We start from the raw sequence: 16,455 nt of genomic DNA, 5'->3' as shown, positions 1-16,455 counted from the left end.
GAAAATGACCCGTCTACAACCACTTTTTGCTTTCTGTGGGCAAGCCACTTCTGGATCCACAAAGTAATGTCCCCTTGGATCCCATGCCTTCTTACTTTCTTAATAAGCCTTGCATGGGGTACCTTGTCAAATGCCTTGATGAAATCCATACACACTACATCTACTGCTCCACCTTCATCAATGTGCTTAGTCACATCCTCAAAAAATTCAATTAGGCTCGTAATGTACAACCTGCCATTCACAAAGCCATGTCAACTATTCCTAATCATATTATGCCTCTCCAAATGTTCACAAATCCTGCCTCTCAGGATCTTCTCCATCAACTTACCAACCACTGAAGTAATTTCCTGGGCTATCTCTACTCCGTTTCTTGAATTAGGGAACAACTTCCGCAACCCTCAAATCCTCTGGAACCTCTCCTGTCCCCATTGATGATGCAAAGATCAATGCCAGAAGCTTGACAATCTCCTCTCACGCCTCCCACAGTAGACTGGGGTGCATCTCGTCCTGTTCCGGTGACTTATTGAACTTGATGCTTTCCAAAAGTTCCAGCACATCCTCTTTCTTAATATCTACATGTTCAAGATTTTCAATCAGCTGTGTCATCCCTACAATTACCAAGATCCTTTCCGTATTGAATACTAAGCAAGGTATTCATTCAGTACCTCTGTTATCTCTGCCGGTTCCAAACACACTTTCCCACTGTCACACTTGATTGGTCCTATTCTCTCATGTCTTATCCTCTTGCTCTTCACATACTACTAGAATGCCTTGGGGTTTTCCTTAAACCTGACCACCAAGGCCTTCTCATGGCCCCTTCTGGCTCTCCTAATTTCTTTCTTAAGCTCCTTCCTGCCAGCCTTATAATCTTCTAGATCTCTATCATTACCTAGTTTTTTGAACCTTTTGTAAGCTCTTTTTTTCCCTTCTTTATGAGAATTACAACAGCCTTTGTACACCATGGTTCCTGTACCCTGCCATCCTTTCCCTGTCTCACTGGAAAGTACCTGTGCAAAACTCCATGCAAATATCTCCTGAACATTTGCCACATTGCTTCCGTATATTTCCCTGAGAACATTTGTTCCCAATTTATGCTTCCAAGTTCTTGCCTGATAGCCTCATATTTCCACTTACTCCAATTAAAGGCTTTCCTAACTTGTCTGTTCCTATCCCTCTCCAATTCTATGGTAAAGGAGATAGAATTGTGATCACTATCGCCAAGGTACTCTCCCACTGAGAGATCTGACAGCTGACCAGGTTAATTTCCCAATACCAGATCATGTACAGCCTCTCCTCTTGTATGCTTATCTACATATGGCATCAAGAAACCTTCCTGAACACACCTAACAATCTCCACCCCATCTAAACCTTTTGCTCTAGGACAGCGGTCCCCAACCATTGGGCCACGGACCGGTACCGGGCCGCAAAGCATGTGCTACCGGTCCACAAGGAAGCAATATGAGTCAGCTGCACCTTTTCTCATTCCCTGTCACGCACTGTTGAACTTGAACATAGGGTTGCCAACTGTCCTGTATTTGCTGGGACATCCCGTGTATCGGGCAAAATTTTTTGCACTGCGGACCGGTTTAATATTGACAATATTCTTGCGGACCGGCCGACCCATTGGGGGGGGGGGGGTTGCGGGGCAGGTAGGGTTGCCAATGGTCATGAGTAGCAGTCAAATACGTTGTGTTTACCCCGAGAAAGACTACAATGACCACGAAGCCTTGCGCGGGCACCTGTGTGTGCATGCGTGTAGGTGCCAATTTTTTTCTACAAATTGTTTTTGGCAATTCTGTTCAGTAGGGGGTGTTAATCACGACCGGAATATAGGTGATAAAGTGGCTAATGCACTCAATTTCATTTCTAAAAGTGTTTATCTAATGAATTTAATATTAAACACACAGCACATATTTTCCTTACAAGAATATAGTGATAAGTCAATTATCCTGGGAGGACAGGGGAGCTTGAAGTAAGTATTGAACAAACTTCCAGTAGAAGTAGTAGAGGCAGGTTCGATATTATCGTTTAAAGAAAAATTGGATGGGTATATGGGCAGGAGAGGAATGGAGGGTTGTAGGCTGAGTGCAGGTCAGTGGGACTAGGTGAGAGTAGTGTTCAGCACGAATTAGAAGGGCCGAGGTCGCCTGTTTCTGTGCTGTAATTGTTATATGGTTATATAAGTCACTTACAAGTCAATAGCGTCATAACATTTTAAGTAATATTTGGATATTAAACACACAGCACATAGTTTCCCTGTATGAACATATAAAATCACTGCAATACACCAATATCGCTGAATCAGTGGGAGCCTTGGGCTTGTTTCCCTGCATCAAGATGGTGCCATCGAGGGGTGATGGGAGACAGTGATACTCGAAGGGGGTTCTTTATGTCCTGTCTATTCCACAATTTAGTTTTCGTTGCATTCATTGCAGAGGTATGTTGGAAATAGAAGCAACGTTTTCAGTGCTTTCGTGGCTATCTCAGGATATTTCGCCTTGACTTTGATCCGGAATGCTGGCTGAGACGCTATGCCAAACATACTTTTCAGCCCACCGTCATTTGCAAGCTCGAGGAGTTGATCTCCTTCCCGCGCTGACATGGATGATGTGCGGGTAATGACCGCACGTGCGTAATGACCTCGCGTGCGTTCAAGCTCAACAGTTCGCGTGACAGGGAATAAGGAAAGGTGCAGCTGACTCATATCGCCAAATCGTATCGTTTCCTCGTGGCCCGGTAGCACATGCTTTGCGGCCTGGTTGTTGAGGACCACTGGCATATGGGACCGCCCTTGTCCCGTATTTGCCTCGCTAAGGTAGAGCGTTCCTATGAAACCTTTCCTGCCGAAATGGCGTAAAGCGAAGAAGCAATTACCATTAATTTATATGGGAAAAATTTCTGAGCATTCCCAGACCCAAAAAATAACCTACCAAATCATACCAAATAACATATAAAACCAAAAATAACACTAACATATAGTAAAAGCAGGAATTATTTGATAAACACACAGCCTATATAAAGAAGAAATTATGTATGTATAGTCCGGAAGATTAAGCCAAAACCGATTTGTGGAAAAAAAATCAGCACGTACGTGCATGTGCAAGGCTTCATGGTCATGGTAGTCTTTTTCTGGAGTAAGCACAAGTGTCCCGGGATTTGACTGCTACTTTTGTCCCTTATTTGGGAGTGAGAAAGTTGGCAACTCTAACTGTAAAAGATATGTTGAGTTGAGTTTAACCCTACTTGAGACCCCCCGCCCCCCCCCCCCCAGTCAGCCCGCAAGAATATTGTCAATATCAAACCAGCCCGCGGTACGAAAAAGGTTGGGGATCCCTGCTCTAGGGAGATGCCAATCAATATTTAGGAAATTAATATCTCCCACCACGACAACCCTGTTATTATTACACCTTTCCAGAATCTGTCTCCCTATCTGCTCCTCAATATCTCTGTACTAAAAAATACCCAGTAGTTATTGACCCTTCCTGTTCCTAATTTCCATCCACAGAGGTTCAGTAGACAATCCGTCTATGACTTCCTCCTTTTCTGCAGCCCTGATGCTATCTCTGATCAGCAACGCCATGCTCCCACCTCTCTTGCCTCCCTCCTTGTCCTTTCTGAAACATATACAGCCTGGCACTCTAAGTAAGCATTCCTGCCCTTCAACCATTGAAGTCTCTGTAATGGCCTACATCATCACACCTCCAAGTACTGATCCACACTCCAAGCTCATCCGCTTTGTTCATCATACTCCTTGCATTAAAATAGACACACCTTAAACCATCGGTCTAAGTGCAACTCTTCTCTATCACCTGCATATTCTCCCTCCCGCAGTGTCTACAAGCTTTCTCTACTTGTGAGCCAAACACCCCTTCCTCTGTCTCTTCAGGTCGGTTCCCACTCCCCAGCAATTCTAATTTAAACTCTGCTTAATAGGTCTAGCAAACCTCCCTACCAGGATGTCGGTCCTCCTCTGAATCAAGTGAAACTTAGGTCCCAATGATACAGAAAACTGAATCCCTGCCCCCTGCTCCAATCCCTCAGCCATCTATTTATTCTCCACCTCACTCTATTCCTATACTCACTGTCATGTGGGCCTTCCTGCTGGAACTATCCAGCAGGTCAGGCGGTACACAGGACAGTAAAGAACAGGAACAAGCCCTTCAGCCCACAATGTCTGCATTGTGTTTCCAGTTGCCTGCACATGATCCATATCCCTTTTTGATCCTAACCTCTTCTCTTCCTTCATTGCTGTAGTTTTGCACTGAAGATACCAATAAAATGATAGTTAACATAATGCTTAACCTCATTCATCTTCTCACGAGCTTCAAGCGAAGTGTGCAGCCTGGAGACAGAGCACAAGCCCGTGCTGAATTCCCATTTCTCGCCGATTGAGGCACCGGGGAAGACTGGAGTCTGTGAAGGCAAGAGCAGAAGCAAGCGGGTGCTCAGTGCCATCTGCCTGTGGGTGACTAGTTGCCCTCTCGCTGCTCCCAGATGAAAGTGCCAATGTCCAATCAGCCTTTCTTCCCCTCCCACTCGATGCTACTGGAGAAAGGTGAGGGAGTCATGGGGTCTTGGCCTAGGCTTGATTGATGCAATTTGTGGATTGGACTCTGTAACTCACATTGTGATGATTTTCTGGTTGCTCCATTTGTCACCATTTTGATCGTGGTGGACTGGCTTTGCCGCCTGCAGTTCAAAAACAGCACAGCGCTGGATTGACTGAACTGAATACGCCTGCACTGTTTTGATGACTTTGGATTTGATGTTTTGTATTGTGTTTTCCACTCCTTTTTTTGAAGTTTGCGTGATTTGTCTTCTTTTGGTTATACTTTTCTTTTAATGGGTTCCATGTTTTTCTTCCTTTTAATGGCTGTCTGTGGGAAGACGAAACTCGGGTTGCACATTGCATACATACTTAGATAATAAATTTACTTTGAATTTATTACAGCAAAAATAAACTAGCTGTCCTGGAAATTGAAAACAGTTACTGCGAGCAGTGGAAGCACTCAGTTGTTCACACAGCATCTGTGGAGAGTTAAACAGATGGCAAATTTCAAGGATTCTTCTCCTGCATGGTGTGTAAGGCTTGGTTTCAAAAGTGGAAAAGCCAGACCCAGGCATATTTTGAGCGGCAGAGAAAGCTTGCAGACACAACTTCGCCATGCAAGTATTTAGTTTCAAAAAAATTTATTTGAATACATGAGAAATATGCAATCCACTGAAATAGAACAGTAATCACATGCACGAAGAGAAAGCATGTTCAGAAGATTGTGAGTTTAAACACAAAAAAAAATCTGATGAAGGTCACTGACCTTATTGGAAAATGCAAATGCACACATTGTATTTTCTATGTATTACAGTATTTACTTAAATATATTACATTATTTACTCAAATGCACACATTGTATTCTCTACAATATTCTCTATGTAACCACTGTTAGCTCACTAGAAGGTATTCACTATGTAGCCGTGACTTTTGACCTGTTCACTATTAATTCATGAAGAAAACTAGAATGAAACCAAGTAGAAAGATAACGGTGGCAGGTAGGATGATGAAATATGTGGCAGTATGTCAATACAAGACCAATTACGAAATAACTGTGGTTAGGGATGAGAAGACACCTGGTCTAAAATGTAAACTAGGACATAATTAAGTTGGGGAATAAAACAATAGTGGAAAGTCGAGAGCGGATATATTGATGATATGTAATCAGAGGCCGACTGGATATGATAATGCAGCTAAGGTAGGAAAATTGCTATAAAAATGCTGTGTACAAGCCTCGATGGGCAGTCAGCTACTAGCTTTCTGATTGTCTCAGCTTTGATTTGTAAATTAAAGTTTAAAACATCTTGACGAGTTTTCTGCGTCTCCTTGTCGTTTGTGAGAAATGAGAAACCATGACAAAATTGGCGTCACGAACAGGATCGGATAGAGACCCGCGAGGAAGGGAACGGCAGATTGGGATGCTTCCCGGTCCCTCGGACACCCTCACAGGGCTAACAGAATTAAGGGTGCACCCAAAGAAAAAAGGTGAGCGCTTTTTGCAATAATTTGGACTAAGAATTCTGTTGGTTTTGGGGGGTCTTGGGGACTCAGAAGTGTGAAGCAACTGCCGAAGGGTCTCTCTGATCCAAAGAATCTGGCAGAATTGGGGATAAAAGGAGGCTCAGAGGATTAATCAAGAGCACGGCAGTGGGTGTAAGTACGAATAACATAATAATAAGTTAAGTAAGAAAATTCCACGTGGTGTTGGTAAGTCCCTGTGGATACCGCTTCACACGAAACGAAGGGCTGAACAGACAGGGAAAGAAAAGAAAAAAATCCTCGTGAATACCGTCTTAAGAAGTGTGAGGGTCTGCATAGGCGAGGTGTAAAAGAGAAATCCTCGTGAATACCGCCCTAAGTAGGGGTCTGCACGGGCAGAACGTAATAAGAGATAAAGACAGTTTAATAGATAATTCAGACACTGGTGAAATAAACCATAAGGCTAGGCATAGAAATAGAATTAGAGAAATAGTATTATTAAATAGGCAAGCCGTGAGATTCTAAGAATACCATAACAGAAAAAGGAAAAAGAGAACAACATGACAGAGAAAGGAACAGCAGTAGAAATATTGAGCAGAAAATTCCTGGTGTGTCAAGGTAAGATCGTGGAAATTTCAGAAAAATGGGAAAAAAGAACTAAAAATCTGATCACGAAATGGCCAAGAGAAGGAACGTTTGATGTAAGCTTATGTGAGGAAATGGAAGCGCTAATTAAAAATCACAAACCTAAAGATATATCCAAGAGAGAAAAAAAGGGAACAAGAACTGGAAGTGTTAAAGCTCTTTAGGATGGAGGGAGAAAAGTTAAGAAAGACGGGAAGTATATTAATAGTAAGTGAAACAAAAGGAGCAGTCTGATAAAGAAAAGGAAAAGCATAACAGGGAGCTGGCTTCCGCTCTATACCCAGACCTGAAAGACGTAGAAAAACCTCCTCCCTATTACGAGAGAAAAACCCTTAAGCAGTGTCCGATGATAACTGGAAAAGTGGATCTAAATGGAGAAATTATAGTCTGGGATACCAGGAGGAAAGAAAGAATCATGAAAAGGAGCAGGAGGAACTATGGAAGGTAATAGAAGAAGACAGGGCAAAGATAGGACAGGAGAAAAGGGAAATAGTAGAAGAGATCAAAGGGTTACAGGAATTAAAAGCGAAAAGGGATGAAGAGAAATCTTTGTTATATGGGCACGGAACTGAACAGGCCAGAGCAGAAGGTGACTTGTTGGGATAGTAAGAGTTACGTAGCAAAAGAGAGGGTGCGAGAGTGTAGGCAGAGGATAGGAGATAGAAGCCTTGAAGGGGAAAAAGAGGGAGTGAAAAGGCAGATATTAGAAACAGAGGGAGAGATTAGGAAATTACAGCGGAGACTGAATTTCCAATGGGAGTTTGAGGATTTCACATGGGCCTAAGCAAATGCTAGCTCAAGGCAGAAAGGAAGAACTCCACGAGGAGGCAAAGGGAGAAAGGAAACCCCGGAAAGAATCATGTGGCAGCCAGTAAAAACGTGCTTAGAAACAGATGGGGAGTCAGGCGAGGAGGAGAGTCGGGATATGTGGGAAAGGAAAGGGAGAATGATGCTGTTGTTAGTAAAAGGATTGGGACAAGTGCAGTATATTCCTTGGGGATCCCAGGATCTGGAAGGGCTGAAAAACCACCCTGCCCAGCCTACATGAGGGTGCAGGGAAGTGGATTAGGGCCTTTGAGGAAGAAACCACGGGACGAATGTTGGTTATGGGAGATTTGAAGGCACTGCTGTTGAAGCGGCTGGTATACAGAATACGGACAGCACACTGATTGACGGGGCCAGATTTGACACAGTGAGGCAGAGGGTATGGGGGGCCCCTCAGGGAGCTCTATCCACCCAAAATGGACCCCAAAGCCATGAAAGGGGATCCACTGGGAGACACTGAAAATCCAGCAGCCTATATAGAAAATCAGTTGAAAAGGTGGAGACTGGAAACTGAACAAGAGGTGGAAGGTAACCCATTTATGACCTGGATGTTCCGAAATGCTGTTTTGGATGCAATGCCTTCCCAAGTTAAGTCTAAACTTGAGGAAGTGGTTGGACTGATGTCAATGACCCTACAGGAATTCAGGGGCCACGTAGTCCATGCGGTCGAGAAATATCGAAAAGACAAACGAAAGTTGACTGAGCAGCAAGAAGAAGTGCAGAGAAAGCTGATACAAATGCAGCTTGAAGAACTTAAAAAGAAGGAAAAAGAAAAAGGCAAGAAGATGCTGCCAGCAGTGACCGATTTAAGCGCAGCCGTTGGAATGAATGAAATGCCATTATATGGAGGGACCGGTCGTGCCGTAAGACAGAGGCCAGAAAACCCCATGCCAATAATAAACGTCTTTGGGGGTGCTTTTCCACAAATGCCCTATCAGAGACAGGATAAATTTAAACAGCAGCCCAGAAAGGACTGGAAATCCCAAGGAGGGGGACAGAGAAGTTATGGGCAGAAAGGGCCAGTGAGGAAACAAGGGGAAAGAGAGATACAGAGATTGTGCTGGGGATGTAACCAGCCAGGACACATGAGAAGGGACTGCCCACTTAAGCCATGGGCCGTCACTTACCAGCGGGAACCAATGAGATGGGAACCACAGTCTAGCCAAGGACCAGACCCCGCAGGGCCGAATGGACCCGTGCACCCTTATGCAAGACGCTAGGGGTGTCCAGAGAACCCAGGTGAGAAGGGACACTACCCGGTGATAACAAGGGAGGCAGAGGAGGAACCCATTGTTCAGGTTGTGTTAGAAGGGCAGCTGACACCAATGATGATAGATACTGGAGCCACGTATACTTACGTACAGCCGCAGTATGCCTTTCACCTTCCTATGTCAGGAAAATTTATTAAGACTGTAGGGTTCTCGGGGAAAACACAGTTGACACAATGCACAGCTCCAGTGAGATTAAGGATGGGCAGCAAAGGAATAGTTTTGCCGATATTAGTGTCCAAAGGAAGTCTGATTAATTTGCTAGGCAGAGATGCCCTATTAAAACTAGAATTAAAATTCCAATGTACCAGAAGTGGGTTGAGTGTGGAAAGAGTAAATGCTCAATTACTTGTGCAGGAAGTCAAGAAAGCTAATGTCTTTTGGATAGGAGACATAGAAGATCAGATCTGGGAAAGCTGGGAAAAATGGAAAAAGGGCGTGCAGGCTATATTGCCCCAGGCTGTAGCGCCCAAATCCAAGTTCCATTGCACAGTGATTTTTCACGAAACTCAGAACAGGGAGTTAGAGGAGAGATGGTACAGGGAGGCAGGTAACCGGCAGCACCTAAGAGGAGAAGCTATAATAATTGGGAGACAAGGGGCAGCCCTGCAAGTCATGTGGAATACCTTCTTGGAGAAATGGTACAGGATACCAGAAGCTGAGCCCCACATAACGCTGCTGGTAAATGAGAGACATCAGTCTAAAGACCTAGGACCCTTAGTAAAGCACGCTAGAACCATGGCGGTGTGGAGGAAAATTATGCCACAGGTGTGGGTATCAGGAGACAACAACTACCTTAAAATAAAGGTAGATATTGATATGGTAGGAACAACAAAGGAGGTCAAAGTAATTCCCCAACCACACCTGACGTTATTGGGAAAGGAGGAAGGCCAGCAGAGAGAGAACAGGCTGGATAAGTTACCATCTATTCTGTGGTCACAACATGACACAGATGTAGGGAGAATAAGAACAGCCAGTCCGCTAGAAATAAAGCTGAAAAAGGGAGCAGTTCCACCCAGGAGACCACAATATCCCCTGAAACCAGAGGCAGAAGAGGGAATAGCGCCAACGATACAGGGGCTACTGGAGGCAGGAGTACTTAAAAGGATAGACAGCCCATGTAATACCCAGCTGTTACCTGTCCTTAAAGCGGATAAACCTAAATGGAGACTGGTGCATGACTTGTGAGCGGTGAATGAGATAGTGGAGGACTGGCCAGTGGTAGTTCCCAATCCACACACGCTCTTGACTAATGTTCCGCCAGAAGCGGGCTATTTTTCAGTGATCGATTTGTGTTTGGCTTTTTTCAGCGTTCCCCTGGCAGATCAGTGTCAGTACCTATAAAGGTAGATATAGACATGGTAGGAACAACAAAGGAGGTTGAAGTAACTGCCCAACCACACATGACGTTATTGGGAAAGGATGCAGCACTGAGCGTCACAGGAAGTCATTCCTGCCTGCGGCCATCAAACTTTACAACTCCTCCCTTGGAGGGTCAGACACCCTGAGCCAACAGGCTGGTCCTGGACTTATTTCATAATTTACTGGCATAATTTACATATTACTATTTAACTATTTATGGTTCTATTACTATTTATTATTTATGGAGCAACCGTAACGAAAACCAGTTTCCCCCAGGATTAATAAAGTATGACTATGACTATTTGCATTTACATAGAGGCAACCAGTATACCTACACTAGAATGCCGCAAGGATTTAAACACTCACCACACGTTTTTAATCAAGTGTTAAAGGCGGACCTAGAGGGCAAAGTACATTGATACAGTCTGTGGATGATTTGTTCTGAAAGTGAGGGACAGTGTGAACAGGATACCATAACCCTTTTAGAGAGACTGGCGCATGGACGGCATAAGGTATCTAGAAAGAAGCTGCAATTTTGCAAGCAACAGGTAGAATACCTAGGTAGAGTGATATCCAAGGGAGCGAAGGCGATAGCGCCGGATTAAATTGAGGCTATAACTAAAGCTCCCAAGCCCCAGACAGTGGGGCAAATGATGACGTTTCTGGAACTGACAGGATATAGTTCAGACTGGATTGGGGAATATGCTGAAATTGTAACGCCACTAAGGAAAATAATGAAGGAAGCAGGACATACAAGCTTGAGGAGTAATCTACAGTGGAATGAGGAGGCGGAAGTGGCTTTCAATACTATAAAGCAGGAATTGCAGTCAGCCCCAGCATTAGCTTTGTCTGACTATGAGAAGGCCTTCCATCTGTACGTATCCAACCGACAGGAAGGCTATGCCACTGCAGTTCTAACGCAGGAGACGCTGCAGTTCTAAAGCAAAGCAACCGATAGCATACTACAGTGCGAAACTGGATGAGGTGGCTCAGGGGTACCCACGTTGATATCAGGGATTGGCAGCACTATCCTATGCATATGAAAAGGCATCATCCGTAACCATGGGCTATCCTGTGATTCTGTACACACACCACAAGGTAGCAGAATTACTGGAAAGAGGGAAATTCGTGTTGACACCAGTCAGGATAGCAGCATATCAGATGCTACTGACATTTCCAGATATAACTATACAGAGATGCACCACCAGTAACATAGCTGATTATGTCCCTTTGGGGTATGAAGGAGAACCCCATGATTGTGTAGGGAAAACAATGACATTCGCTAAACTGAGAGCAGATTTACCATCAGAACCATTAGAGGACGAAGATAAAAAGGTCCTGTTTGTAGATGGCTCTTGTTACAGGGATCACGATGGGAATCACGCAGGGTTCTCAGTAATGCAACAGGATCAGGCAGACTTCAAGGTCATCAGAATAGAGGCTTGCCCCCAACCGTGCTCGGCCCAGCTAGGGGAAATCAGAGCTTTGACGGCAGCGTGTGAAATGATGGCAGGAGAGAAAGTAGATATCTATACAGATTCAGCATATGCTCATGGAGTGTATCATTTGTTTGGGGCAGTGTGGAAACAGAGAGGTTTTAAAAAGAGCAATGGAGATCCCATATAGCACTGTCAGCAAATTTTAGATCTAATAAAAGCGCTGATGAAACCTAAAACACTGGCTATAGTAAAATGCCAGGCACATAAAAAAGGAAACGATGTAGTAACAAAGGGAAATCAAGCTGCAGATGAAGCAGCCAGGGAAGCGTCTGGGTGTACATCCGCTGTTATCGCACCCCATGTAAGTCTAGAGCCGGAACCTATGGTAGAGGACCTAATTGAAATACAGGGAAAGGCAACTTTGGCAGAACAAACACTGTGGAGACGAAGGGGGGGGCAAGCAGAACCCAGAAGGCCTATGGACCACAGAAGATGGCCTACTGGTAGCTCCCACCCCTTTACTGACTATCCTGATCTCAGAAGCACATGGGATGGATCATTGTGCAAGGGGAGAAGTAATAAGGAAAATAAAAAAGGATGGATTTTGGTCGCCTTATTTACAGGCTTCAGTAGACCATGTATTGTCATAGTGTGAGGTATGCGCGCAGAATAATGTTCGGAAAGGAATTACAACCCCAATAGGTCATATACCAGTACCTGAAGGGCCATTTAAACACCTAGTGATTGACTATGTAAACATGATAAAAACAGTAAGAGGGAAAAGATACTTGTTGGTGGTAATCGACAGATTCAGCAGATGGGTTGAGGCAGTACCCTCGAAAGATCAAGGGGCAGGAACAGTGGTGAAATTCCTGACAAACGAAGTGATCCCAAGGTTTGGGATACTGACAGAAATTAGCTCAGACAATGGTTCAGCTTTCATCCAGAAAGTGGTCAAGTTAATACTGCAAGCACTGAGAGTAAAGCCGAGATTCAGATGTGTGTATCACCCTCAGTCGCAGGGTATGGTGGAAAGAATTAACGGGACCTTAAAAACCAAACTAAACAAAATCTGTGCAGATACTAAACTCAACTGGGTCGATTCACTACCGTTAGCGTTAATGAGTTACCGCATGCAGACTAATCGGATGACGCGTCTAACACTGCATGAAATGCTAACCGGAAGGCCCATGCCAGTGCCCCAGTGGAGAGGACCATATAAAGGGCCTAGTTTGGAACAACTGGAATTGGAATTAAAACAATACATACGACAATTAACTATGATATACAAGTCTATTTATGCACAGGAAAAACAGAAAGAGCCAGAGATCAATCAAGGGGAAGGACCAATCCAGCCAGGCGATCAGGTCTACGTGCGAACGTTTTGAAGAAAGTGGAAGGAACCCAGAAGGGAAGGGCCCTTTACAGTAACCAAAGCATCACCCACTGCAGTTCAAGTGGAAGGACACTCCACCTGGAATCATCTCAATCACTGCACTAGAGCAGTCCCGCAGGTAGTCAGGTGGGCCACCCGAGGTAAGTGGTGAAGAGGAACAAACAGTAGGGGACAGGCAAGAGCAACAAGCAGCTGATACTGAACTGCAGGAATTTGACCAAGTAATAAGCGAAATTTTTGGTCCTGAGGACAGGTCCGAAGACCCTAAGGATGGGGTTATGGATGGTAGTACTCTTTCAGATAATGGGGACGACTTGGGGGCGACCAGTCTCACCCCTCGGGATGATACACACAGATACTCTTGTGCAGATTTGGAGACCATTAATTTGGCAGATGTGGCATGGGACTGTTAGGATCCCACAAAACTTGAGAGAAAGGAGTAAAAGGAGCACAACGTTTACCTCCGTACCATGGTACCAGAACATGTGGTACCAATGGGCAAATTATACAGCAGGGATGATGAAGAGGAAGAATTGTTATCTATGCTCAAGGGCAAGTCCGGTGCAACACGTAGCCCCCATGCCTTATAACTCCTCCACCTGCATGCAATGGCGAAAGGAGCGGAGGGGGCAGTGTGCGCAGCAGTGTCCAAGTGTAGTCAAGACCTGCAGTATGGGAATTTGTAGCGGGATAGATCCTTGTTATCGGAAATGTATTGATAACACACCAATGTGCCCTTATTGGTGTACGTTATACCAGGCTTCCTCACAGTTTGATCAAAACAAGCTTGCCTCTAACTGTAATTACAGCAGACCGTGGGCTATAAATAAAAGAAGCCAGACACCCACATTGGGAAAGCTTAAAATGCAGGAACATTTGAGTTATGAATGTTTCACGCGGATGGGTGACCTCTCAGTTGGGCATTTCAGCGGCAACTGTGTTAAGACTTGGGATGTAACCTCAGGCCGAAGATACAAGACAGGTACCCCCTCCACTCGAGGGTGCACTGAACGCCCAGACCATCCAGTTAGCAGATACCTGGTGGCTGTGTGGACAGGAGGGAGGTCTGAGATCCACGCTTCCCCTTAATTGGGCGGGTACATGTACGCGTGTTATGCTGATTCAAGAAGTTGTAGTATCCTCTGAAATACAGTTTGACAGCTCAAGGCAATGGACACTAAAACGGGGGAAGAGAAAATATGAGCCTGACCTGACGATTCGGATCGACAGTATAGGACAGCCGAGAGGTATACCTAACGAGTTTAAGGAAAGAAATGAGATTGCTGCGGGCTGGGAAGCACTTAATCTGTGATAAGGGTTTGCAAGAATGTTGAATGGATAAATTATATATATTATAATCAACATCATTAACTACACTGATGATGCACTAGAGGCAAAAATGTTGAATGGATAAATTATATATATTATAATCATCATCATTAACTACACTGATGATGCACTAGAGGCTTTGGGGCAGCAGCTAGATGCAACCAGTAGAGTGGCGTGGCAGAATAGACAGGTACCAGACTGGCTATTGGCAGAGAAAGGAGGAGTTTGTGTAATGTTTGGAGAACAATGCTGTACTTTTATACCGAATAACACTAGTCCGGAGGGATCGTTTACCAGAGCAATGAATAAACTGAAAAATCTAGGAAAGCAAGTTAAACAAAATGCAGGGTTTGGACACCAGTTCTTTGACTGGTTAGACAGTAAACTAGGAGGATGGGGAGCATGGCTGACCAACATTGCAGTAACCATTGGTATTGTATTGCTAAGCTGCGCGGTCAATCTGTATTGTTTTCTTCCATGCCTCAAGTCACTTGTAGTGAGTGCTGCAATGAAACGGTTTCCGATGCTCCTGGGAATTATTGGGTCGAGCCCTACGGAGAAAGAAGCACTGATGATGTATTCGTACAGTCTACAAGACACGCAAAACGAACAGTTGATGAAATATATGGGGATTAGACTGTGAAGACTCCAGAGTCTTTTTCCCTGTCTCAGATACAAAGGGACGGGGTTTTTGGCTCAGCGGACTAGGGAGGTAGGGAGAGAACACTGAGTCCTAAGCGCAGGAAATTATAGTTTAACTCAAATTTGGGAGTAAAATGTTGGGCTTTATTTGAGCTTTTTGTGCAAGGACTCTCAGTCCTCCCTCTCTGTATCTCTCTAGGTCTCAAAGGGAAGATTACATTGGAAAATGCAAATGCATGCATTGTATTTTCTATGTATTACAGTATTTACTCAAATGTACACATTGTATTCTCTACAATATTCTCTATGTAACCACTGTTAGCTCATTAGAAGGTATTCACTATGTAGCCATGACTTTTGACCTGTTCACTATTAATTCATGAAGAAAACTGGTATGAAACCAAGTAGAAAGATAACAGTGGCAGGTAGAATGATGAAATATGTGGCTGTATGTCAATACAAGACCAATTAAGAAATAACTGTGGTTAGGGATGAGAAGACATATGGTCTAAAATGTAAACTAGGACATAATTAATTTGGGGAATAAAACAATAGTGGAAAGTCGAGAGCAGATATATTGATGATATGTAATCACAGGCCGATTGAATATGATAATGTAGCTAAGATGGGAAAATTGTTATAAAAAAATGCTGTGTACAAGCCTCGACGGGCAGTCAGCTACTAGCTTTCTGATTGTCTCAGCTTTGATTTGCAAATTAAAGTTTAAAACGTCTTGAAGGATTTTCTGCGCCTCCTTGTCGTTCGTGAGAAACGAGAAACCACGACAATCTGAAACATTTAAAGCCTTTGCCACCGCTCAGATTTGCTCCCCTTGGTGCTTATGTTTCATTGACAGGGGTATTCTGGCTAAGTGAGAGTCACGGAACAGGCTTGATCCCCACTTGTAGCTGCTCCCTGGGCCAGGGCCTCCAACGCTGTTTCACAGCCTGGAACTCCGAGTTACTATTTAAAACGCTAGTTTTCGCAAGGTCATTTAAAAAAGTTACTCAAGTCTTCAATTTATTTCACCCCAAACCCCGGAGTAATTTTGCATGGAGTTTCGATTAAAAATGTGGTGTTTAATTATAATTAAAAGTACCAAGGCTCACAGAAACATTGCAAATAAATTTACTATTTCTTTCGCTAAGCTAGAAATTACTCGGCCGTGCATTTTACTTCAGTGGAACTGGGTCCTTCACAGCCCGTGTGCACTGTGGAAAGGACAGTCCACGCGCCATTTCACAGCTTTGCAAGTTCTAGTTTCGGACACCGCGATAACCCGACAACGGCTGCTCGTGTAGTATCTAGCTGGGGATAACAAACTGAATTTCAGTTGCTCCAAAATTACTCCTGAACTTTATTTTATTTATAACACACTTACCTCCCTACTACCGTTTGCTCCCACTCAATTGACAGCAACAGACCCCTCTCCCGGAATTAAATACGACACCGCCAATCCCCGAGAGACGCCATGGTCCCGCCCCCTATCTCCGCCACAGGCGCCGCCGTCCCGCCCCCTTT

At 44.3% G+C, this 16,455-nt stretch overlaps 1 protein-coding gene across 1 annotated transcript in view; it reads right to left on the bottom strand.

Annotated features, from left to right (window-relative positions):
* Positions 1 to 16,396, bottom strand: part of LOC140198419 (uncharacterized) — an 89,290-nt gene extending 72,894 nt beyond the window's left edge. Inside the window, exons 1-2 of the mRNA XM_072259508.1 lie at positions 16,316 to 16,396; positions 4,303 to 4,877 (exon numbers count right to left, since the gene is read on the bottom strand). Of these exons, the coding sequence (XP_072115609.1) occupies positions 4,303 to 4,455 (153 nt within the window). The 5' untranslated portion in view covers positions 4,456 to 4,877; positions 16,316 to 16,396. The remainder of the gene's footprint in view (positions 1 to 4,302; positions 4,878 to 16,315) is intronic.
* Positions 16,397 to 16,455: the final 59 nt, after the last annotated feature.

This window comes from Mobula birostris, chromosome 5, assembly GCF_030028105.1.
Source record: "Mobula birostris isolate sMobBir1 chromosome 5, sMobBir1.hap1, whole genome shotgun sequence".
Classification (NCBI taxonomy): domain Eukaryota; kingdom Metazoa; phylum Chordata; class Chondrichthyes; order Myliobatiformes; family Myliobatidae; genus Mobula; species Mobula birostris.
Note: the sequence above shows the minus strand (reverse complement) of the source record. Positions and strands in the feature narration are given on the sequence as shown.